We start from the raw sequence: 24,256 nt of genomic DNA on the forward strand, positions 1-24,256 counted from the left end.
TCGTAATGACAGAGGGGTTCTGAGGGAACAAAGGGTGGGGGGTAAGTTCTGAATGAACAACAGCAGGGACAGGAGACAGCATCCATTCATGGATGGGTTTTTTAAACCCACTTTTATTCATTAATTGTAAGTAATACAAATATTTCAAAAATATAAACAGACACTTAATGGCATCCTACATTTCAAGTTTTTGAATACAACAAATTTATCAAATTATGGACTTGTAAGCAAGGTGGTCAGAACCCCAGAGCCCAGTCACAGTGGGAGGCAGACCTCCCTGACCCTCCAGATGGCATCTTGAAGGGGGTTGAGCGGCACAACAGAGACAGGTCAAATCTGAGATAACTACAAGCAAAGAAGCTCAGGGCCCCAAAGAGGAGAGTCTGCTCCAGGGGCATGCCCCACAGCATTAAGAGAATGCGGCAGGGGGCCAGACCTCTGCCTCCCCTCCCCGGCTTGAATGCAAGTATTTACCGGTGTTTTGTTTTTTTTTTTTTTTAAAAGACAAAACTAAAACCTCATTTTACAAAAAAGGCAACTGAGGGACAACAGTAACAAATAACCAAATGAAGACCTAAAGGGGAAAACAGGTTTACCTTCTGTAGACACTTGACCTGGCTGGGACATGCAAGACAACCTTGGCGGGGGATGGGGAGTTGCCTTACTGAATGAGGCCTCCTCAGGAACAGGGTAGGGTTGCAAAACAGAACGGGACCCACTTCCCAGGGAATGACTGTCTTTAGACTTCCCATGCTGTTAGCACAGGGAAGCTTCGGGGCCACTGAGAACAGAGGTGAATTTATACATTTATAAAATGGTCCAAATCTTTGGGAGGCGGGAGGAATTAAATAGAAGGTCCCAGGTTAACTGAGGGCAAGTTACCTCAACCTCTTTAGTGAGGGACCATGGGCCCGCAAAGGGTCCCCTCTACAATGTGCAGAGTGGAGACCCTTACCTGACCCTTCCACACTGGTCCTGTGTCCAAAGCTCCCCCTATGAGAGGGACACGAACATCAGGCTTTTGATTTAGAAGCCCAATCAGAGAGACACTCTGTGTCCCTGAAGAGGCACCTTAAAAGAACTGAACTTGGCAGGTGGGCAGACTCCTGGCATGGCTTGAACTGGGGTTGGCCAGGCCTGGTGGCCTATTGCTTCCCAAAGGCCACCCTCAAACAGGAAGGGCTGGTAGGAAACCCTGAAACAGATCCTGGGGTGAACTGGCTCCTCCTTGCAATCTTGCCCTCCTCCCAAGTTGAGTCTGGCCTGATTCCTCTAAGGAGCAAGTTTTGCAATCATCTCTTGCCCCTAACACACTGAAACTGGAGACCAGAAAGCACGTAACGACTTCAGGCTGGCTCTGGTCCACACGGATGGACCCTGCTTAGACTTATATTTGGCTGAGCTACCTCTCCAGGGAAGGGTGGGGGGAGGGGTGCGGCATTTCTGGTAAGGAACCGCAGGGGGCGGGGCAGGGGTCTGGTGAGACAGGCCTGCGGAGCTGGGCTTCATGCAGCAGCAGCGGGACACTCCCACCAGGTCATCCTGGGCCCTGGTCATGATCCCTCGGAACTTAGACAGCCTGACAGGAAAGTGGGTGGCACTGGCTCTTCCTGGAGACCAGGTGACCCAAAGGAGGGCAGAAAGGGTCCTTGGAACCGGGTCAGCCTAGAGCCTCTTATTGCTTGTTTAGTCAGAAAAGCTTGGCTGGACGCCATGGCAGATCTGGCCAGAGGTCTAACCCTTTGAGTGGGGCTTAGGAGAGAGGCCCCCCTGTGATACCAGGAGAGAGGCCTAGGCCAGGGCCTTGGAATCCGAAGCTCCTACTTCTCTTCAGATGTCGTTCCTGGCCAGCCCCGGAGCCCTCTTTCCCTACCTGCATGAAGCAGGATCCCACAGGCACCAGGAAATGATGCTGGGGAAATGAGCACACACGCCTTGGAGGCCCTACTCCACTCATGCGACAACAAAGTGAAAGACAAGGCCTCACGATGCCAGAGGAAGACACTGGGCAGCCAGAAGCCCAAGCTGCTGCTCCGCTGCCTGGTCCTGGTGAGCTCCTCAGACTGGCCTAGTGTGTGGGAACCGGAAGGGACAATGGGGGCGAGTCCTGAGTGGGCAGTCTTCTCGCACCGGAAGCAACTTACAAATGCTTGGTGACGCCTGCCTCCAGGGAAAATGGGGGTGGGTGACAGGAACTCCCACCTGAAGGAGGGAGGGGAGGCCACGGTTAAGGCAGTGATGCTGAGGTGGGGCTCCCCCTGGGGGGCCCCTTGTGCTCCCGATTACAGAAGCTCTTCCTCTTTTGTTTTCCATCCTGGGGAAACTTCCTTTTTGTGGCTTTTTTTTTGAAAGCATTGCACTATTAAGAAACTTTGAAAGCAAAGAGACTCGCAAAGCACAGGTGAGTGAAGAGCTCACTCACACCTGTTACTGCTGGCAGGCCGCACTTGTGTTACATTGGCAAACTAAACGCTGAGAACACCCAGCCCCTCCGCCCAGGAAATGCAAGCGTGCCTGAGGCTCTGGAGAGAAAAAGTGCCAGCCAGCCAGCCAGGAGGGATGAAGCCACTCGGCACAGGCCAGGCCCTGGGGGAAGACACGAGAGGAGAGAGCCCTGCCCAGGAACAGGAGGGTGGGACACTGAGCGCCCTTCCCGGACTTGGGAACAAAGTCCTTGTGGCAGCACCAGCAGAGATTCCCTGAAGAGCAGACCGAGAGACACAGCCCCAAACTCAGCTGCCCTACAAGCCAAGGAGACACACACATTCATGCTTTGGGGATTCTGCTCGTCCCCGCACCGCCGGGGCCTCCCACATTCACCTCAGGCCCAGGACTGCAGCTCTGTCAGAAACAAAACAGCTCAACACTCTGTATTTAGAAAGAGAATTTTAAAACAGAGTCAAAAGAACGGAAATCAGTTATCTGTCCTCTTCCAGGGCAGGGAGAAGACCTCCTTCCCCACAGGTTCAAGACTATGGCTAGGTGGCGAGGAAGGCAGGCCCGGTGCCCAGGCCCTGGGGAGATGCAGACAGGACCCAAGTCAGGCACTCAGCTGGAGGCAAGGGCAGCTGTTGGGCCACAGGACTTGATGGCCACTGGGGCTACCAGTTCTGGAAACAAGCTTTCATCTTCCCAGAAATGTCGTTTCTCTGTCTGCAGCAGCTGGCAAGAGAAAGGCTTCAGAAAGATGCATGCCTGGGGCACCCGAAGGCAGCCCCTGACCCCTCTCTCTCCTTGGCATAAACCTTACAACACTGAGGAAAGGCCATAGGTTTGGCAATGGAGCCTTCAACAGTCTTCATGCCTGGAGCTCGGTGGCTCTCAGGGTGAAGGGAGAGGAGACAGACTAACTCGAGGAGACTCTTGATCCTTCAGTTTCTCCCCCAACCTGAAATGCTTATATCCTGGGGCCACAGTTCAAGGCAAGACACACACACACACACACACACACACACATGCGCACACAGACTCTCACTCACATCTCAGGAACCCAACTCAGGGAGCAGGGAGCTCTGGGTATCACTGGTCTGATATTTGCCCACTTGGCATCTAACCTGTCCTAACGCTCTTTCCAATCACGTCTATTTCCAGGCCTCATTTGGTGAGATGTTCCAGCTTCCACTCTGTCAAGCTGATCATAAAGGCACAGTGTAGGAAAGCCCCCTACTGGGATGCCCATGGCTTGGCAGCAGGGAAGACTAAGGGGCCCGCAGCTGCCCCAGGCTGGTGTAGACATCCTCGGCTCCGCTCAGCTCCTCAAAGATCGGGATCAGGTTAAGCAACTCAGTGTCCGCCATGTCGTCAAACCAAGACTGCACAGGCACCTGGGGAGGGAGAGGGGGCCTAAGTCTCCCTGCCCCGGAGCCCCCTGAAGCTTGGCCATTCACCTGGGCTGGTGTGCTCCTCCAGTAAAGCCCACAGCTCACCACCCTCCCTCTCCTCCCCCCTCCCCCAGCTCTCAGGACAGGGACTCTGCCAAGCCCTGCTGTGTGGGTGTGTCTGGAACACTCACTGCATTCTCCGGGTGGAAGATGTAGGAAGCAGGCGAGTTGTCCAGAATGAGGGTTTTCCTTAGGTCCCTTCCCAGGCGGCTGAGGTCCTTGACGTAGCAGCCCTGGTGGAACACACAGGACTCACGAAACAGGCGGGCCCGGAACACCCCACACCGGTCCAGCAGATCCGTCACGGGGTCGGCATACTGGGAGGAGAGAGGAGGCTTTCTTTGTGGATGCGGTCCTGGTTTCCCCGTGGCCTCCTGCAAGACCCGCAAGGAGCTGCCACCCCTGCTCCCGGTTCTTTGCTCCCCTCCTGCCCCCAATACCTTGGCCAGGCTGGCAGTGAAGAGAACACATTCAAAGAGCTCCCCCATCCGTCTCAGGAACTCATCCACATATGGCCTCTTGAGCACGTACACCTGAGGAGAAGCAGAGCAGATTGCTGGAGGTGACCCTGTGCGGGGGAAGCTGCACCGCGTCAGGCCCATCACTACTTGAGCAAGTAGGAGAACTGGCTCAGTCCACACTCCCACAGCCCCGCCTCTGGGCCACCCGGCCAGCAGCCTTCTGCCCCACAGACCGGGGCACTAGCATCACCTCCTCACCAAGCTCCTGCTGGCTCGGTGGTCCCAACTTTGACCCAGTTCAAAAACAAACAAAAACACCTCAGGTCCCAGGAGCCATCTCTTTCCGGCGGTGAACCATCAGCTGCCTCCAGAAACAAGTAATCAAGAATAGGCCTCACGGATGGAAACAGCCTATCCTGGATTACTTGAATCCAGCCACAGCCTCGGCAGGAGTTTCCTATCCTTGGTTCTGGCAGGATAGTCAGTCCAGGTCCCCATCAGGCAAGGTCGCAGATCTTTCCTAAAACCTCAAGCCCTCCCTTGCAGAGCTTCTCTGAAAGGCACCAGGGGAAAAGTGGCCTGTTTCCCTCCCGTGACCACAGATCAACACCCCGCAGCATCTTGCCCTAGTGACTCCCACCCATTTTGTGCTTGCTCCTGCCAGCCACCCACCCCTCGTGTCACCTTTCATCATCTTGCACGTCATGGCCAGAAAGCTTCCCTGGGTGCGTGTCCCTCATGGGTCTGCTGTGTCCCTGCCCCCATCCAGGTGTTCTCCTCTCATCCAGCCTACGTAGGTGCTCCTAGAACCATCCCTTCAAAGTTCTTTTTACCACCGTCTCTCCCTGCTCAAGAGCATGTGGCTCTATGACTCTTCCTCCTGGAGGTGTCCTGGACTGGCCATCACTCACCAGACCCCTCCCAGCTCTGCAGCAAGAACCCTCTGCTCCAGGTAGTCACAACTGGGCCTCCTCTCCTTTGCTGTTTCTGTAACCTTTAACAGGTCCTCTCTCCTTCCTGGTTACTCATCAAGCTTGGCATCCTCTCACCACTCTTTGCTGAAAACCCAACTTCTGCACGTAGACACCCCACTACCACCCCCACCCCCAAATCATTTAAATCGCATCCCTTTTCCATTATTCACATCTCTCCTTGTTAGCCAGGAGTTCACTGTGTTTGTCTCTCTGAAGATATGCCTTTGTCTTCTCTGTGAGTTTTGTACATCTCTATATACTCAAGTGTATTGCTCAGTTGTGTCCGACTCTTTGCAACCCCATGGACTTGCAGCCCACCAGGCTCCTCTATCCATGGGGATTCTCCAGGCAAAAATACTGGAGTGGGTTGCTGTTCCCTTCTCCAGAGGATCTTCCCAACCCATGGGTTGAACCTGGGCCTCCTGCATTGTGGGCTGATTCTTTACCATCTGAGCCACCAGGGAAGCCCTCAAGCAGACTGTAAAGGGCTGCCATGCAGAATCTGGCACTAGGCCTGGCGGAGCACCTCAGCTGGGAGGAGGGTCTTGGGATGAAGAGAACTTTTAATGGACATAGGAGAGTGATGACCACCCATGGGAGCCTCAAGCCCCATTTCCCTACAAGTAACTCTTCTGTTTGACTATCAACACCACTGATCCTTAACCCTGGACTGAGCCGGTTATACAGGGCCAGAGTCTGCTCTTACTTAAATCAAGTGTTTTTTGATAGATGTGTATTGAGCATTTACTGTGGCAGAATCCAGTGTAGGGACCCAAGGGGATGGAGCTGCATAGAGAGATACAGAGGAGGAGATGCCTGAGCTGGGAAGGAAGAAAATTCACCAGCTAGATGGAATGGGTGGACAGGGGAGGAAAGGAAACAGCCAGTATTGGCTTCCTGGCCTGTAACAGGCAGACACCAACTCTTCAGATCAGAGAAAATGTAATAAGGCATTAACAGTGCTGGTCACATTCAGTAGGGGCAGGGCAGGTAAGTAAATGATAGCTATTACTATTATTAAATAATACTTGTTTTTTAAAAAGTTTGGCTGCAAAGAGAATGGCAACTTGAGGCGACTGGGGGGCTGAATTTTTTAAGATGAGAAAGCCTTGAGTGTGCAAGGTACCAATAAAAATGGACAGACTGAAGTTACAGGAAAGGATCAACTGATGGAACACAAGCCCTGAGGCACGGAGGACCCCGGGCCCCTGGGCCTGGCAGTACTTACCTGGTGAGTGGTCCCTTCGATCTCTACAGGCACTATGAAGTCAGCGTTGTTGATTGGCTGAAAGGCAGAAGAGTTAATGAGTCAGCTCATGAGAAGAGACAAGAAGCCCAGCCACACCCCAGTCCTGGCCAAGGCCTGTCCCCTGGGAGGAGGAGGGAGGGTCAGATCTGAGAGGCTCTAGAAAGCTCCTGCCGCCCCACTAAGTGGCTCTCACCCCAGTACAGGCTGCAATATCCCTTCTGGTTTTCTCTACCTACCACCACCTGCAAATTCTACCTGAGCTGAGAGTCTCTGGGCCTGATAAGACAGACAGGGACAGGGCCCAATTCTGACTCGTGGCCCGTAGCCCTCTTTTGGGCCTGCCCTGTACAGAGCCCTGGTGGCTCCTGTGCCACAAGGGGCAGATGCAGCCTGTTGGCAGTGACCAGAGAGAGCACGAGCTCCCGCTCAACATTCTCTGGAGTGGCCTCCAGGTATCTGCGATGCCAGTGTGGCCAAATCCCAGAGGCCGGCCCTCCTGCCTCTAATCACTCTTCCAGCATCAACTTTAGGCCAATTCATGGCACCTGAGTCAGGTTCCCAGGACAGTCCGAGATGGGTGAGGAAGGGCTCCAGAGGCCACGTTACCTTAAAGGAGCTATGCACAAGGGTTTCATCCAAGTCAATGACCACGCAGATTCTTCCTTGATCTTCCTCTGTCACCTCTGGGAGCAAGCAGGTCCCTGGAATCTAAAACCAGAGCCAAGGTGCTGAATCTGCCACCAAGAAAGATTAATTTCCCTCAACAGAACTCTGGGAAGAGCTAGGCCCGTTGAGGAGACGAAAGATGCCCCCCACTTCAACCCAAGAGAGGTGACACTAGAAGACCAAGAGGAGAAAAAGTAGAGACTAATTCCCTGCTTCAGTCTTCCCCGGGGACTGTGACGTGATCCAGATACTGGAGATGGAGCCAGGGCTGGTGATCAGCTCCACAGGGTGGAGGCCAGCTGTCCCCTCCACGATTTAACGCCTTGCACATAGCGGGCCTGCAGCAAATGTCTGGGACAAACAGCTTCCCAGGTGGGGCGTTAGCCCGCAAGATACAAGGACTCAGGATGTCACCACATGAGGTTAGCAGGGCTCACTGGGTTTCGGGGCTTCTGAGCACCTGCCCTGTCAGTCACATACCTGGTAAAACTGGTACTGGAGACACTGGAGCAGATCCGACTACGGGAGAAAAGGAGGTGGTCAGTGCCAGCCACTAATGCCTTTCCTGGCCGTCTAAAGCCCACTCAGCCCTGCAGGGCAATCTTCTCCCTAAGATCCCAGCCCCTTGGAAAACCCTGACATAACAGAAGTGACTTTCCTTCAGAGCTGGGCAGGAAAGGGGCCGAAGTCTCCCTTCCGCACTAGGCCTGATGAAGGATGGAGAAGGCAGTGTCCCTGAGCTCGGCTACCACTGCCTCTCAGAGGAACAGGGAACCGACGCAGCTGAGGCAGGCGCACAGAGCCAGAATCCAAACCAGAACCCCTTACTACAGAGGCTTAGCCTCTTGCTTAGTCCAGAAACCAGGCTTTTCTTTGAGAACCTGTCTTTTTCCTATGTTCTCCGTGGGGGGCATAGATGGGGTGTGTGTGTGTGAACACGCTGAGCCCCTACAGAACACAAGTAAGCCGATGTGAACCCACACTGTGGTCCTAAAATGTGAAGGGAGATAGAGTGCAGAGATCAGAAACGTTTTCCTGCCTTTGGCTAATAATAACAATGTTACAGTTGTAGCAAGTAAGTGATCTTAATGGAAACCCTGAAGAAACATGAAAATCCCAGCACTTAGAGAAACAACGCTGGCATTTTGCTGCATTCCCTCAAGCCTGTTTTAGCAGTCTCCCCTCATGATACACAATTTTCCTTTCTGCTTTTTGACTTAATGTTGCAACTCAACGCTTCCACATCGTTGTGAACTCTTGGTAAAAGTTAACAGTTCAGTTAATGCTGTCACCTTGCACTTCACTGAACCATTCCCCGTTTCAGACAGTGAAGTTCATGTCTATAGCCTGGCTTTGAAAGAGAGGAAGGACAGCTAAAACTTGGTGGTTCAGAAAGAAATACCAATGGCTTAGGGGGAAAGAATAATTTCTGTCCCCACCTCTGAGATGCCAGATGTATTTTCTGGTAATTATGAGAATCAAAGACACCCTACATATTTCCAAATGTCTCTAACAGGTACAGGTCAGAGTGCTGCAAGGGGTTATCAAGAAATGTGACAGACTTTCAATTCCTTGGTTCCCTGAGAGTTCCCTGAAAGATAACTTGGAGGTTATCTTTGCTTAGTTAAAAATAAAAACAACAGTCACAGGACTTATAGCCAGAGAGATCTGAGTTCAAACCTTGATACTATTTACCAACCAATAACTCTTCAGGGGCTACATATACCCTCTGGGTTTCAGTTTTCATGTCTGTGTGCTGAAATCCTTGAGTCTATTTGCAAGGCTGCTATGGGTGATATGAGACAACATATGCAAAGTGCCTTGGACAGTTCCAGGAACTTGGAAGGATCTGGATTACAGGGGCCCTCAGAAACCACAAGGACATCCAGGTGGCCCACACCACAAATGGGAATCAACAGGAAGAAGATGGCCCACGATGGAAAAGGACAGAGGAAGGGCCTCCTCTGGGCCAGAGATCTTCTGACGCAGGCAAGGCTGGCTTGCCCTCCTGCTATGGTTACAGTGACCCTTTCTCGCCCATGGCAGTCACATCCTTGCTGGCACCACACCACCTTGGATCCAGCTACCTTAGCAATGGTGTTGGCTTCCTCCTTGTAGGGGGAGAGCTCAGTGGAGGAGGTTGACTGGCCAACATGCTGGGCACGAAAACAGCAGAAAAGGGCCTTGAAGATGTTACGGCCACGCGGCTTCTTAGGAGAGGACTTGGACACCAGGCCTAGAAAGGAGGGAGTGATAGAGACATTAGCTACAGGACATCCACGGATGCCCACTTCCCATGCTGTATTCCCTCTAGTCTGTAAGCTCCACTGGGGCACATGGCATGGGCCAGGTGAACAACCAAATACAGTCAACAGTGAAATGTACATGTTTATTCCATCATCTCTGTAAAGTAGAAACACAGGAATCCCCAGTCCCTGGTTTGGGAAATGAGCTGCATAAAACTTGCTCTTAATTGCACAGTGGGGGAAGGGGCACTGAAAGATGGGGCCAGGTACAGAATCCACTTTGGTAACAGCACACTAAAGGATCCCTCAAGATGAATTCACAAAACCCCAAATCCTCCCTATCACCAGTTCCCAGAAAACTACCAGTTCTAGAGAAGGGAGTGAGCTAGACCCCTTCAAGTTAGCAGAACTCTTGTCCTGTCCTGGATCAGCTTCCTTCAATGCCCGATCAGTTGGCAGCAGTAAGCCCAGACTAGAAAGCAGAACAGTTTCAGTCTCAAGAAGAACCTACATGCTTTGTTCACACCCCTGTGTCCTTCCCACATTCCAGCCACTTTCCTTACCACTCCCTCTCCTCCAAGACCACAAGAAGGTCACCCTCTTGGGACACATACATCCAGCGCTGGGTTCTGGGTTGATGTCCCTGCCTCTAGGCTGTAACTGCCAAGTCCTGCCTTGACAATTTGGGCTTTGGAAATAAAAAGCCATCTTAATCGGAGGCTTGGTAAAGCAGCCCCAGAAAGGTCAAGCTGATACAAAAAGCTATAGGTATTATAGGATCAACCAGAACCAGACTTTGGAAAATCTTTTTCAGTTCCTTTTATTTTTAGATGAACTGCTCCAGCACCTGGAGCCAGAGTAGGAAGTCAGGATGTGCGCCGTGGCCAGGAGGTGGCACCGCACCACCGCTGCCAGCACGGTCCTCGGCCACAGGCCTGCTCTCCTGGGTCCCCACTCCACTTTAAGGCTTAAGGCAAACTCCAATGCAGGAAAATAAGCACAGGAAACACCTCCATCTCTGGCGAGGGTAGGGGACAAACAGAATGTAGCACTGAGGACAACCTTCCATGCGCTGTTGGGTTTAAGAAGGGAAAGGGGAGGCAAGGTGGTACCCAAACCGCCATCCCAGCAAGGCCAAGCTCCCTCGGCTCCGTCCTCAGAGGGCATGCTGCACCTGCTCAGAGGCCACTCCTATATAAGTGATGGAAGAGACATTTAACACCCAGTTCCTGGGCTGCCTGAGCCCCTGGAGAGGAGGGAAAACCAAACTCTGTTCCTGGGACCAAGGATGAGGAAATGGCTGCTGACCATCAGTCAACTGGCAGTCAGCACCGCCCCGGAACAACTGACTCAGCTCTGGCTCAACAGAGAGGCTGAGATCAGGCACCAGTCAGTCCAGTCTAGCCGTCTCCCCTCCCTGGATCAGGCAGATCCCCTGACACTGGTATGACCACTTATAACCTTTCAGAACATGTTCAGGCCTCCCCAGCAATTAGCCTAAAAACCTGGACATCACTTTTGAGCTCCTGGCCCTGGTGGAAAAAGCAAGATTTCCAGGGACTGGGGATCCTGGTCCGAAGGAAGAAGCTGCATTGGAGACCTTGCCCAAGGCCCCTGTGTCCAGGAGACAAACCTGTGAGCAGAGACCAGTACTTAAAGACCGCAAGGTAAGAGGTTCCTCGGACTTTTTCATACTCTGAATAATCTATGCAGAAATCAGAGGGAAAGGACAGTTTCTCCACCTGTCTGTATGGCCCACGTTCAATACCAAGCCCAGGGACTCAAGCAGACGCTGACACAAAGCTCTAAGACCAAAGCTGAACCATTGCTTTTTCTTTGGCTTATGGTTTCTTCACACAGAACCACAATCAGAGGCTTAACCTGGGCATCGAGCCTTTCTTAAAAGGCCACACAGCCCAAGCCCTTCCTGAAGAGAAGCCATCAAGAATGCACTCAGCATCTTAGTGACAGACGCTGTGAAGGCTGAGTAATCCTGGGAGGCAGGGGGGGTGAAAGGGGCAGCTGGCTGGGGCCATGGAGAGGCCTCGCTGCTTCTCATTGCGGGAGGCCCAGCAGGCAGGAGCACCTCAGCCTCAGAGGGAGCTTGTGGGGAAGGGCTGGGGCCACCTCAGCTTGGTTTGGACTCTGCAGGGGATGAGGGTCTTTTCAAAAACACAATGTGACCAGGCAGCCCCTGGGCCTCAGAGACCACGAATGCCTTGACCCTGAGGGCATGCACTCGGAGCAGAGCACAGAGCTGAGCAGCCTTGGGAGGGGACCCCAGACCCACGAGAGCAAGGTCAGTGCCCCAGACGCCCCTCACCACCCCTCGCCCTCTGGGGCCCCACTTCCCTCAATCCTTCTCCAGGCTGTCAGTCCTCCTTACTTTTACAAACAAGCCACTGAGAATCCAGCAGGGCCTCTTCAGCCTCCCCCTAACATGGCTGCCTCCTGACGGGGCCTGCAATGGCCTCCAGCTTCTAAGTAGCTGGTGCTCAGGAACTCTGGCTGAGTGAGTGACTCTGGGGCCTCCAGGGCCTTGGTCAGCTCGACAGAGCCAGGACCTGTGGAAGCCTTCTGTGCAACTGGCCCAGAAGAGTTAGAAACAAACTCCCTTATGAGAGGTGGGTAGACTGAGGAGCTGAGCACCTGAGACAAGCCACTCAGTCCTTCTGGGCCTCAGTCAAGTTTACTGAGCACCAATGATGTGTCAGGCCCACGATAAGACACCTGACATTATTATTTCATTTAATCCTCACTACAAACCCATCCCTAGGCATTAATCCCCCATTTTATAGAAGGCTAACTGAAGCACAGAGGTTAAGCAACCTGCTTGAGGTTACACAGGGAGTAGGATAGCAAAGATTTGAACCCAGATCTGCCGGAATCCAGAGTCAGGGCTCTTAACTACTCTGTCGGGCCCCCAACAGCTCAGGCTTCGTGAGCATTTATTCCTGCAACAAGTGGGAAGCGGTGGGGCACTCTCAAGATCTCTTTTAAAGTGTTTGCTCTGTTCCTCTTTAGGCTGGGCTGGTGAAGGATCAATTTGGGGTTTGGCCCCCTTCTTTGCTGCCCTTCTGAGCAGTCCCTGAAAGGGGTTCAGGGGTAAAACAGTACAAGACTCTGGGATTCCATTCCAAGGCTCCCTTCACCCTCACCCCGGCCTGGCACCTACTCTGACTGGCAGACACCTCTGGGAGATCAAGAGGACAATGGGGGGCGGGGAGAAGCTGGAGCCAGGACCTCTGGTCAGAGATCCACTGTGTTGAGTCGGTTTAAGGGTGAGGAGAAACAACCAGGGTGGGATCTGAGCCTTGTGTCAAACAGCCTGTCACAGGACTCCAATCAGCCAGCACTCAGCACTGCGCCCCCTCCCCAGGAAAGGAGCCCTGGCACAAGTGGGTGTACAGGCCGGGGGGGACTGCACAGCACACGGTGTCCCCGGTGAGGGAGGGCAGGACTCCAGTGGGTACCGCAGAGCTCCATTACTGATGTGCGCCTGCGCCCCCTTTTCCGAACCTCTGGTCTGAGGCTGAACGTCAGAAAGGACCAGCACTGATCTAATGGGGGGACCTCTGGCTTAAGAATAAAGTGTGCAGGTTGCTGAGAAAAGGGAGGCCAGGACACCCCTTCAACTCACTGCTGCAAGGCTTCCTACTGAGGCAGGATGTGAAGAGAAAGGGCAACGGGGAAGGCACTGCCCCGCCTCCCCTCTCCGCCCCCCAGGATCACCAGGGCTGGGGTCCAGGCCCTGCCAGTTACCGACTCAGCCACACACCTTCTTTGAGCCTTAGTTTCCTTATCCGTTAACCGCGATAACAAGACCACTCCTGACTGCAAGGACAGATAAAACTTACCAAGCACAGTAGAGCACCATGTGGAATAAACCTAAATCCATCCTGGTTTTAACGCGTTATCTAAGGGGAAAACGCCTGCACCTTGGCAACCCCATGGGCCCTCCCACCCCAGCATGCGGTTGAAGCTCTAGAACAGAAAGCAAGAAAGGTGCCAGAGGAACTCCAATCCTGAGCAGGCTTCAAAAAGTCAGAACCACCCCATACCTTCTCCCCAGTTCACTACAAAAGTTGTTTTCCAGTTGCAAACTCCCTGGTTGGCATCAGCAAGTAACAGGAAAGCAAGTTAAGCCATTCCACTTGAGACAAAGAATGGCCTCTCGCCTTGTGTCCACCATGTCTGCCCCAGAGAAGCACCAGGTGGGGATGCTATTTGCCTCTGCTTCTTAAGAAGCTAGTGCACAAACATGTGTGCATGTACACACACACACAGATGGAGAAGGGCTTTGCCAGGACAACACTATTTTTAACCTCCTTCTGAAGGTCAGGCTCCGATATCACCGTTGCCAACAACACAGCTTCGTGTCCCAGGAAAGGAACTCCTCACATACCCGCCTGGGATTCGGCAGAAGGCAAGCTCTTGGGCTGTCGCGTTTTAACAAGCCCATTCATGCAGAAGGATGCTTTCTTGGTTCAGCCCTCAAAAGTACTTCTCTCGCCATCTCTTATCCCCCCACAGCAAAGGATGCCGCCTGGCTATCACTATAAAATGGCCTCTCAGAGGGGCCTCCCTCCCCTCAGCGTTTGGAGGAAGGAGCATGTGTGGAGCGTTTCCGGCCTTTCCTGGCCAGCTGCCTGGGACCTGAGGCCAAGACGCATCTGATTGGGGCTCCCCGTGGAGCGGAGTCCTCCCGGGTCCCCAGCACGGGGCATCCGTGCCTTGGCTGAGGAGAGGCATTGAAGCGCCAGGTGGACGGAAGGGCTCTTGGACCATCAGGCAAGTCAGCAGGGGAGCCAGGTGAGAGGTGCCTCGACATCCCCCACACAGGAAAGACTGGAAACGCGGGGAGGGCGCAGCCAGCTCCTCGGTGCCGACACTGCTCTCTCCAGGTGGCAAGGCAGGCGGGGCCTCGCCCAGCTCAGCCAGGTCCCCTTGTTCCAAAGAGCAGCCGTGAAGCTGACAGTATGTACTTTTTAAAAGTTTTAGCCATGCTGTTTGGCTTATGCCAGCGTGTTCTGTACAAGCGCCATCCCTGTGGCCAGCAGCGGGGCTGTCCTGCATACACAGACGCCTTCATTAGCTCTTGCCAGGGCAGAAGGGCTCCCTGCCTCTCCCTCTCTTCTAAGAAAGGAGGACTTCTTTCAGTCCTGGGTCCTTCAGGCCACTGTGGGGTGGGAGCGGGGTACCCGGTCACCGGCAACCCCGTCTGCTTTTCCCCGGCCCCCTTTGGCAGTCTTGTCACTGATCACAACATGGGGCCACAACTTCAGGGACCTTCCGTCAAGGACGACTCAGTCCTGGAAGCAAGGGATTCCTGGCAACTTCTAAAACAGGACCAAGATAACTGGGTCAATTTCAGAGTCAGCCTTTATAAGAGTTATTGGCAAAACACCCTTCTGGGCAGCTCTAACATATTTTAGAAACAGGCTGGGGTTCCCAGGAGAAAGAACAGGCCCTGGACCAGAGCATCTCCTCATAGGTGCATCAGGAGCAGGCTCAGACACAGCCCATACCAGGGTGCTCTGGGTGGATGTCAGGAAGTGACCGGATGGCCCACCACAGCAGCAAGGACAGACACGAGATGCCACCCAGGAGAACCCACAAGCTGGCCCCTGCCCTTGTTTCATTGTGTGCAGCATCTGCTAGGCCAGAGATGTCATCGTGGGGACTGGAAGCCATCCCCCAACCTTGAGCCTTCCTCTTCCCCTAAGGAGGTACTGAGCAACCCCTGTGGGAGGTTAGGGGCTAAAAGAAACCTGCCAGCGGACACAAACATCCTCTTAGTGGCTGTTTCAGCCCCTGTCTCGGCGCTCTGCCTGATTCCTGGTTTGGTGAAGACCTGAAGAACTTAGTGCCTTCTCTCTCCCCAGCTATGGAGCCTGTTCTAGGTGACACATGCATGAGAGTGAGATGGAAAAAGAAGGAAGGCCCAAGATACAGCAAGGGACCCTCAACCATCTCTCCTCTGACCAGTGAACAACAGGGTGGTGACACAGGTGTCAGAGACTTAGGCTTCAATTTTGGCTCTACTGCATTCAAGGTGTGTGGCCTTGGGGCTCAGCTTCTTCCTCTGTAAAATGGGAAGACTAACATTACCTATTTCACAGAGCTGTGCGTATTACAAGGTGGTCTGGGTGTGTCCTTACGAGTAATACACTGGTAAATTCAGCTGCTTGCCTTCAGCACAAAGCACTTTCATACCCTTATCTCAGTCTCAATCTCAAAACGGCCACACTGAAAGAGACCACAGGTTTCTTCTCATTCCAGAGGTCACACAGAGGTCATGGCAGGGCCAATCTTGGGAAATGGCATTTTCCAAGACTCCACAAAAACCAATCATACACACACTCTCTCTCTCTCATTGAGGGTGGCCAACCATTTCCTTCCTTCCTTCCTCTCGTGGCTGGCCCCTGCAAATGAACTGGAAGGAGCCTGCCAGGGAGTCTGTCCCACCTACAGGGTCACTCACCCGCTCCCCCCACAGCCTAGCTGCACGTGGGACCAACCCACCAGTCTTGGTATGTCCACTGACAGCGCTAAGCTGGACATCAGGAAACCTGGCGCCTGCCCCACCTCAGCCACTCAAACAGCCTTGTGGGCCTGCCTAAGGCACAACCACCCTGGGTTGTCTGCTTGAAGGCCAATCAGGAAAGGCCAGGCTGCACAGTTACAAGGTGGCTTCAGGTCACCTGAAGCTTGAACCGGTACCGAGAGGCGGCCTGCACAATGCAGAGAAGAGGCTGTGTGGGTCAGGGTTAAGCTTGACTCAGTCAGTCCTAGCTGCCCCGAATTGGCTATGTTCCCATGGGCAAGGTGCTTGGTTTATCGGCAGAGGATTTCCTTACCTGTCCAGAGGGGATCATTCCTACCTCACAAGGCCACTGTGGGGCTTAAGTGAGATACTAGATATAAAAGGCTGGGGCACTCCTGCCCCACAGTAAGTGCTAACTATCATCTGTGATTATTATCGGTGAGCGAGGACCATGACTCTGTCCATTTACACTCAGAAAACTTTCAGACCCCCCTTTAGGAGCCACAGGATGGTTAACAGCAAAACTGGATCCCTCCAGGGACTCTTCATGCTCAAGGCTAAACAGGCAGTTGGGCCACTGCTGCGCTCACCTGGCTTTTCTCCAGGGACACCTGTCAGACTCACAGGGAGCACTTGGAACACACGTATGCCTGGCCCACCTGCTCATGCTCTGATTCAGTAGGACCCAGGTGGAGGCTGTATTTTTAGTAAGTGTCACAGGAGAGTCTGATGTCTGTCCCTGGCTAAGAGCCAATGTCTAAAGGCTGCCAGTGGTCCCTGACTAACCCTTCCAGGACCGGAGGGTGATTCAGTTAGAGAACCCAAGGCCCCTTTCCCCACCACATCCCATTGCCTCAGTGTCTCTGCAGGCTTCAGGGGACTTGCACCCCAGAGCCTCATTTTCCTTTCTAGGGGTACTTGCTCTATTCTATCACAGAGTCAAAAAACCCAAGCCTGCCGTCTCTTACTATAGGCCCTTGTTCCTGAGAAGGAGGCCCAAGCCCCCTCGGCGGACCCAGGAGACACTTTTGAACATCTGTGGTACACGCTCTGAGCGTTCTCTTGAATCTGCTTGGCTCTCATTGGGTTTGGGGCCCCATTTGTTCCCTGAGATCTATGTGGGTGGGAAAGAGAAATTCTACAGGATGCAAAAGAGATGAAAAGAGGTATTGAATAAAAAGGGAGTAAGAGCAAAGTCTGATTCGGGATAGGGGGTAGGGAAGGAAAGGGGGACAAGGATCACCTGGGAAAGAAAAGGAGCTGTCAGCAGGTCTGCTGAGAGATCAGGTTTAAGGCTAACCCCTAGAATAGCTGACGAATAAAACAGAACATGCCTGTAACTCCTGCCCAGGAGGCCATGTGCTTGCTGGAGTACTCATTCTGCCGTAACAGACCTGGTTCAGGCACATCAAGACCTGAAGGGCTGGGCACTTGGCCAGACAAAGATAGTCTGTTCTGCTTGGCCTCTGGTACAGAGAGGCTTCCAGTGCTAAATCATTTTCTCTACTTTGATTTCTACTAGTTCATTCCTAAGATGTGCATGGTAATAAAGTCATCTGCATCTCAGCTGGGAACTGTTCCTCCTCTACAGAAGAGGGAGGGAGTCCTGACAGGGCCACACCCATTCCCATGTCCCCAGGACAAGTGAGTTAACGCAGCGCTTCCTGAGCTGGCCAGCCTGAGACAGGGTGAAAAGCACTTTAACGCTGTTTGTGCTTTCTCAAGGTTTACCCCCAAAACACAGAAAAAGACATAGCATTGGAACATCTATTTCTCTTCAAAATCCCAGTTTATTTTTCTCTCCTTGTTACCAGAATTTCCTAAAAAAAAAAAAAAAAAAAATATATATATATATATATATGTATGTGTTTATGAATCTCACTGGGTTCTTTAACTCTTAAAGCGAATGCAGACAGTAAGAACGTAGCATACAGTTGTCTCAAAGTCTTCACTGTACCCACTTCTGAGGGACTGAGCAACAGTTTAGAAGATTTAGACTTCAGGGACCCTCCACAGGAGGTGTGTGGCTCCCTGGCCTCCTCCCACCCCAGATGCCTGGGCTCCAGAAAAAGAGCAAAAGGCCCAAGGCATACTCTACTTGCATAAAATCCCATCCAGTGTCAAAGGGGCACAGAGGGGGTCTGTGCAGCAAGGCTATGATCCTCCCAGAAGGCTTAAGCTCCCACATTAGTGTTCCCTCTGACCCTCAGCCACCTGTCTTTAACAATAAAACCCACATGATTATTTTGCTGCTTGTACTGTGTCCTTCAGGGAATGGAGGAACACTGGAGTGGTGGTCTAGCTGTCTAAAACAGAAGAATGTTAACATTTTTCAATCATCTACTAAGTACCAGGGATTACATATGCGTAGAGACCAATACTTCCATTTTACAGAAAAGTCACTAAGTCGCTAAGGACGGAGAAGTGATTTGTCAAGTCTCACTGTAAACAGGGAAAGCAGGGATCTGCACCCAGGCCAGAAGCAACCAATTCTGCTCCCCAGCAATTCTCCCAAACACTTTAACTGCTGCCCCTGCCGTCCACCCTCCCCTCCCCAACCCCCTCTCCATCCCAAGAGACAAGATGAGACTGTAAGACAATAGCTCAACCTACCCAAAAGCTAGAAGGAAGAAAAGTTGAGAAGGGGAAGGGACATATACTTACATATAAATACATAATGTCTTTCTCTTGCTTAGTAATGAACACATGTATTAACTCTTCACAGAAAAGTTGGGCGCATCAACTTACTTCTATTTACCATTTTAACAAAGTTTGTGATCATAAGGGATTTGGAAGGTCCCACTGAGAGGATGAAAAGGGACCTCTCTTCTATTCAGCTGAAGACCCCTATAGTTGAGAGGGAGGAGACAGGAGTCAGGGACACGACCACCTCTGCCATCTCTGGAGGGGTTTTCACAGCAATCCCTGAGTCCAGCTCCACCGCAAATTGTCCAAGTCAGACTCAGCAGCAGAACTGCAAACTCCCAGCCCAGGATGGCGGGCATTTACAAACGTTGCTGCTGAGTTAGCAGGGCTCCCTTAGGCTGCTTTGGCAGGGAACAAACACAAGTGTCAGTCACCACCCAGGCCCCCACCCCACTCCAAGGTGGGGCAACAACTCCAAAGGAGACACAGGAGCGAGGCTTGGTGGCCACAAAGAGGCCAAGGCTGAAGCTGGGCCAGGATGGGAGAGGAACCCATGGGGCGGGAGGAGCCAGCTATAAACACACACCCTGGACGCTCACCCAGCAAGCTGAGGACGAAAGCCAAACTTTTCAAGTTAAGGGCCTAGCTACAACTACAGTGAAAGGTGTCTGAACTTTTACGTGAGCGAATAAGGCAGAATTTCTCCTTTGTAGGGAGGAAGGAAGAGTTAGAAAAACCTGCCACGATCCTATTCTTAGGGATGGTCAGTTACCAGAACCTGTTGCTAAGACATGTGAGAAGACAATCCAAAGCATCACCATCAACTGTCTGAAAAGAAGGGGCGTCAGGTCCCACAAAACAAAACAGAAGCAATCCCAACTCCCATAAAAGGGCTGTGGGTCACTCAAGCTCTGGAAGAGGTTGCCCCACCCTCACATTTCACCCAGGGAGGTTATAAGCTAACATATTTCCTTGGCTTCTCCCCATCTAACCTTGAAGCCCAAGGCACAGTCTCCCAGCAATGGGGATACATCCTCAGTGGCTGCCATAAATGGTGCTTTTCTAACCAAAGTGATACTAACTTTCCTTTTCCACTTTGGTACTCTACACAGCCCTAGCCTTGCTGGACCAGGGATACTAACTTTCCTTTTTCACTTTTGATATACCACACAGCCCTAGCCTTGCTGGACCAGCGAGCCATTTCACCCATCTGTCTGGGGAGATGGTCCAATTTGGGTCCTTTCATCATCAACGCTTTCAGCAACTTTGTTCTACTTCCCCTACTGTAATTACTTTTGAATCATCAACACACCCAGCCAGCCTTAAAGCTCTGAGAGCAGAATGCTAAAAAAGAAGAAGAAAAAAAAACCACCCAGCAAACAACTTCACTAAAAGACCACCCAAGCGAGGAGCCATTTGTATTTTTCTAGAAATGTACTGATTAATAAATTGTCTCAGTACTCCTTCCCCATTTTTCCAAAGGGAGGCAGAAGCGTAGAGATAGGACACTGGAGAAAGGGCCAAACTCTTAAACAGAGAGAAAACATCTGTTCCCCACCCCCACTTTTTTTTTATTTACGATGCAGGATTTGTTTGTAAAGGATGAAGGAATCAGAAAGTTGGCTTGCTGGTTGCCGTTTGCCCAAGCAGTTCAGGAAGAAAGCATGTCTTCTCTGGAATGCAGTCAAATTACAGGGGAGGAGAGAGACCCCCAAACTGCCGGCTTGAGGATTCAGATTCCTCCAGGGGTAAGTTTGAACGATAAACCACACACAAAAAAATGAAAATCGTAACTCTAAAAATTCAACCAACATCAGCAGCTAAAGACTGTCAAGAAGCCCCAGCTGCTTGCTTTCTGCTGTTATCTATTCTCTTCCCCACCACTTGCCCTGGTGATTGAAACTGCCAGCTTTTATTGGTAAGCTGTCTCTTCAGCAGTCCAGCTTTCCCCAACTCCTGGTGTGGTCCTCTCCCTGGGAGGGCACCCTCCTGAGCCCCTACAGGAGGGGAGGACCAGAGTGGGTCCAGGGCAATTCTTCCCCTTCTCATCAACACTGCCCCCTCTGGAATCCTCCATCCACACGTTTCTTCATTTTTGGCTAGCACTTGGAGTCTTTTTCTCAGATGAGGTTGGGAAGAGAGCGGGAACAGTCAGGAGTGAAGTTATAAAAACAGAAAGCCTCCCCTCTTCAGCCCTCATCATAGCTGAGCAGCCAGGGGAGGGGTGAAGCTGCAGCCTAGTTAGTGATGTGGCCGGGAGAGCAGGGAGTCAGGGGCTTTGGGATCTGAGTAGGCAAGGTTTATTTAAGTAGGGCCAGCAGATGCAGGAAGCACGCACTACCTCCCGCCCCTCAGCATTCCACCAAGGGAATTAGGGAATGGTGAAACCACCAGCCCAGCTTTTTAGCCTCTAGGCAAGTTGGGGGTGCTCCTTGGGACCAGGAACCCCGAAATAAGTGATCTGCTGACTAATGTTGCCTAACAGGGAGCTGTGGGGCTACACCGAGGCCCCAGGGCTGGCCCCTCACAAGGCACTGGGCCTTTTTTGCCCTGTTCTGGGGGATCGAGGGATGAGCAGGGACGCTCCGAATTTGGTCCCAAGAGCGTGAGCTCCCTAGCCTCCCCAGGCCAGGTGGCCCCAGTCTGGGAAGTTCTCCAGGAAAAAAAAAAAAAAAAAAAGGCTCTAGTCTTTATTCCCCGCGGAAATTCTGTCCACTCTTCCAGACACATTCCTCAAGGCCCGAAGAGGAACGTGGGGGAGGGGGAAAGAGTTTCGGGGCCTTCTCCAGGACCAAACTCAAAGATCCCACCCTCGGACCCCCACCTTCCCCGTCCCTAGGAAGGGCCTCGGCCTAATCAAGCTCCAGTCCCCAAACCCACACCCAGAGAGGGCCCGAGACTCCCACCTCGTATCTCCCCGCAACCCGCAGGAAGGCGGGGGCCGCCAGCCGCTGCCCACCGAGAACTCGCACTTTTTCGCAGCGCGATTCAGATACACGCCGGGTCTGATGCCATCCGGCGAATTATGTAACCAGGGACACCGTTCTCGGGCTAAACAAACGCGGCTCTGTGTGTGTGGCTGCGGCCCGGGGGAAGCGCATCGGAGCAGGGAGGGGCTCCGGTCGGGCCTTGGGGTCGCGCTTGTTTGCTCAGCGAAAGCGGCAGGAGGCCGCCGGGGGAGAGCCCCACGCGCCGAGGTCCTTGGCCCAGCAAAGGGCCGCGGGCGGACCAGGTCCGGTCAGCCAGGGCTCAGCCCCTCCCCCACCGCGGCCGCCCCCGCCTCCGGGCGGTGAACTTGGTCCCAAGTCCCGCCGGACGCCGTCACCGCCCGCTGCCTGAGCAACCCCGAGCTTTGGCGGGGGTGAGGGGTTGGGGGGTGGGGCTGGGAAGTGCTGGACTCCAGTCCCGGCTCCATTCTAGCCCGAGGTCGCCCGGGACCCCCCCTTTCCCCTCCTCTCTCCAGTCCTTGTAGTCCTGGGGCAGCCGCGCGCTCCGGTGCGGGAAAAGTGACGACCCCACCCCCTAACTCTGGAGAGGATGGACGCGAGTACACTCGCGCTTCGAGCGCTCACCCCTTAGTCTCTCTGCCCGGAGAGGGGGTGCAGGAAGGGGTGACAGCTACGCGGATGACGCCCCTCCCCCTAGGGCGCAGGGAGCCCGGGCCCCGGCGCAGCCCTCTGCCGGGTCTGAGTGCGCACCAGGACGCAGAGGCGGATGGAGTAGGGGATCCGGTCGGAATCGCCCACTCTGAGCCCCGGGAGGTCAGGGGCCGAGACTCGGGTTCGGAGCTGTGCTAGCCCCCTCCCCGCCCGGGGGCGACGCAAAGTTTTGGGAAGTTGCTGCCCCTACCTTGCTTGGTGAGCACCAGGGCGTCTTCCCTCCGCGCCTGGGTGATGATGGAGCCGTGTTCCATCTAACAATCCCGCGGGCCCGGGCTGGCTGGGCGGGAGGACGCGCGGGCGCACAGGCTGGGCTGGGCTGGGCTGGGGGGCCTGGGCGGGGGCCCGCTCCGGCTCCGGCTCCGGCTCCCGAGACTCCGACTCCCACTGCTGTTCACATCCCGGCTCTTGTTCCCTCCCTGAGCCGGGAAGGGAGGCGGCCTGTATGGAGAGCGGGCGACCCGGGTAGCGGCTCTCCCGGGTGCCCCCAGCCCCGATCCCCCGGCGGCAGCTCCGGGCTCCTCAGTTTGGGTCCAACATGGAGAATCCGGAGCGAAAACAAGAGGAGGAAATGGGACACGGGGCGGTTTCCAGGCTCCCCCCTCCCCTCCGTACTCCAGATAAACAACCCGCGGCTGCAGCGCCCACCCCCGCGCGCCTCCAGGCTTTGGACTCGGCCTCTCTACAGCCTGCAGGCGCTTCCCGCTTCGGAGCACAGTCCTAGGCCCCGGGCCCCTCCACCAGTGAGCCGCCGGGGCTGCGGAACATCCGGAGCTTTGCAGTTTTGTTACGGAAAAAGCGAATCCCCGAGGGGGGTGGGGTGGCGGGCGGGCTGGCTGGCGGGGGAGACTTGAAACCGCTCCGGCATTCCGATTGGCCCTCTCCGAGAAAAGGGGCGGGGCCCCTCCTTACTATGCGGTGCGAGGACCCAACAACATTCCAGACGTTAAGGCCACGCCCCGGGCCACTCCCCCCTCGTCGGGCTGCGGCCTCCCAGTCTCCTCGGCCACACCCCCTTCCCAACTACTTAAAAGGACACTCCAAAGCTCACGTTTCCCTGCTCTATATCGGGGTGTTCTTGTCTGGGTATCTCTACCCGCTTACGGTGGAATGGTTGCGCCCTTCGGGTAGCCAAGCAAGCCTCCAAGCATAAGTCAGGTCAGACCAGGATGAGAGAGAGGCTTCGGGCAGTTGTTTTACTTCCTGCTTGGCGCTCGAATTATGGCCCCCTCGTTTCACGTAAGAGTACAACCACCGAAAGCAGAAAGGGATACGTGTGTGTGTGTGTGTGGTGTGAGTAGGCCAAGGACTTGAAGAATATCAGAGCTGGAACTGACCTCGGGATGGTCTGACTCCCACACTACAAATGAGACCTAAGGAGCCATGCTTTGCTCAAAGCCTTACTCCCATTTAAGGTTTCTTCCCTTCTTCCCCTCCTCTCAATCCACCCTTGGGCGCTTCCCTCCCCCTCCCCCACAGTACCAGTCTCAATTTAGATGGATAGAAGTCTGTAAGCTTAAAGCTTCAGCTCTGTGGACCCTTACTGCCCTCCCTCCGTGGTTTTAGGCCCCAGGCACTTTTCTGCTGGCTGTGACTCCTGGACTCAAGATGGTGAGGGATATATACATTTGTTCCCAAGAAGTGGAAACTCCAGAAAGGCAAATTTCAGTTCAATATCAGGTCTCTTCCAGTGAGCTACAGCTATCCACAGGTGACATGGGTGCCTTGGGAGGAATGGAGCTGTTCAAGTCAAGGCTGGGAAGAGTGATGTCCAGCGAGATTGCACTGGGTGACTTCTGAGCTATTTCCAACCTCCATAGTTTATGATGAATGAAACTTAGGCTGCCAAGGAAGAAACTCTCTGGAAGATCAAGATTTCTCTGGCCCCTGGGAGGTTGGGGCAGCTGACGGCCTTCCTGCTGTAGTT

The 24,256-nt window shown here is 53.6% G+C and overlaps 1 protein-coding gene across 2 annotated transcripts; it reads right to left on the reverse strand.

Annotated features, from left to right (window-relative positions):
* Nucleotides 1-81: 81 nt before the first annotated feature.
* Nucleotides 82-22,659, reverse strand: CTDSP2 (CTD small phosphatase 2). Of its 2 annotated transcripts, XM_025283872.3 has the most exons (8): nucleotides 22,520-22,659; nucleotides 9,319-9,467; nucleotides 7,712-7,750; nucleotides 7,172-7,273; nucleotides 6,545-6,601; nucleotides 4,322-4,414; nucleotides 4,013-4,198; nucleotides 82-3,824 (listed from the first exon to the last, which is right to left on the reverse strand). In XM_025283872.3, the coding sequence occupies exons 1-8, from the start codon at nucleotides 22,581-22,583 to the stop codon at nucleotides 3,699-3,701; spliced, it is 816 nt and encodes a 271-aa protein (XP_025139657.1). In that variant the 5' UTR covers nucleotides 22,584-22,659; the 3' UTR covers nucleotides 82-3,698. The 2 variants fall into 2 exon arrangements, with proteins under 2 accessions (XP_025139657.1, XP_025139658.1); XM_025283873.3 differs by lacking the exon at nucleotides 7,172-7,273.
* Between the last annotated feature and the right edge of the window lie 1,597 nt (nucleotides 22,660-24,256).

Source organism: Bubalus bubalis, chromosome 4 (genome assembly GCF_019923935.1).
Source record: "Bubalus bubalis isolate 160015118507 breed Murrah chromosome 4, NDDB_SH_1, whole genome shotgun sequence".
Taxonomy (NCBI): Eukaryota; Metazoa; Chordata; class Mammalia; order Artiodactyla; family Bovidae; genus Bubalus; species Bubalus bubalis.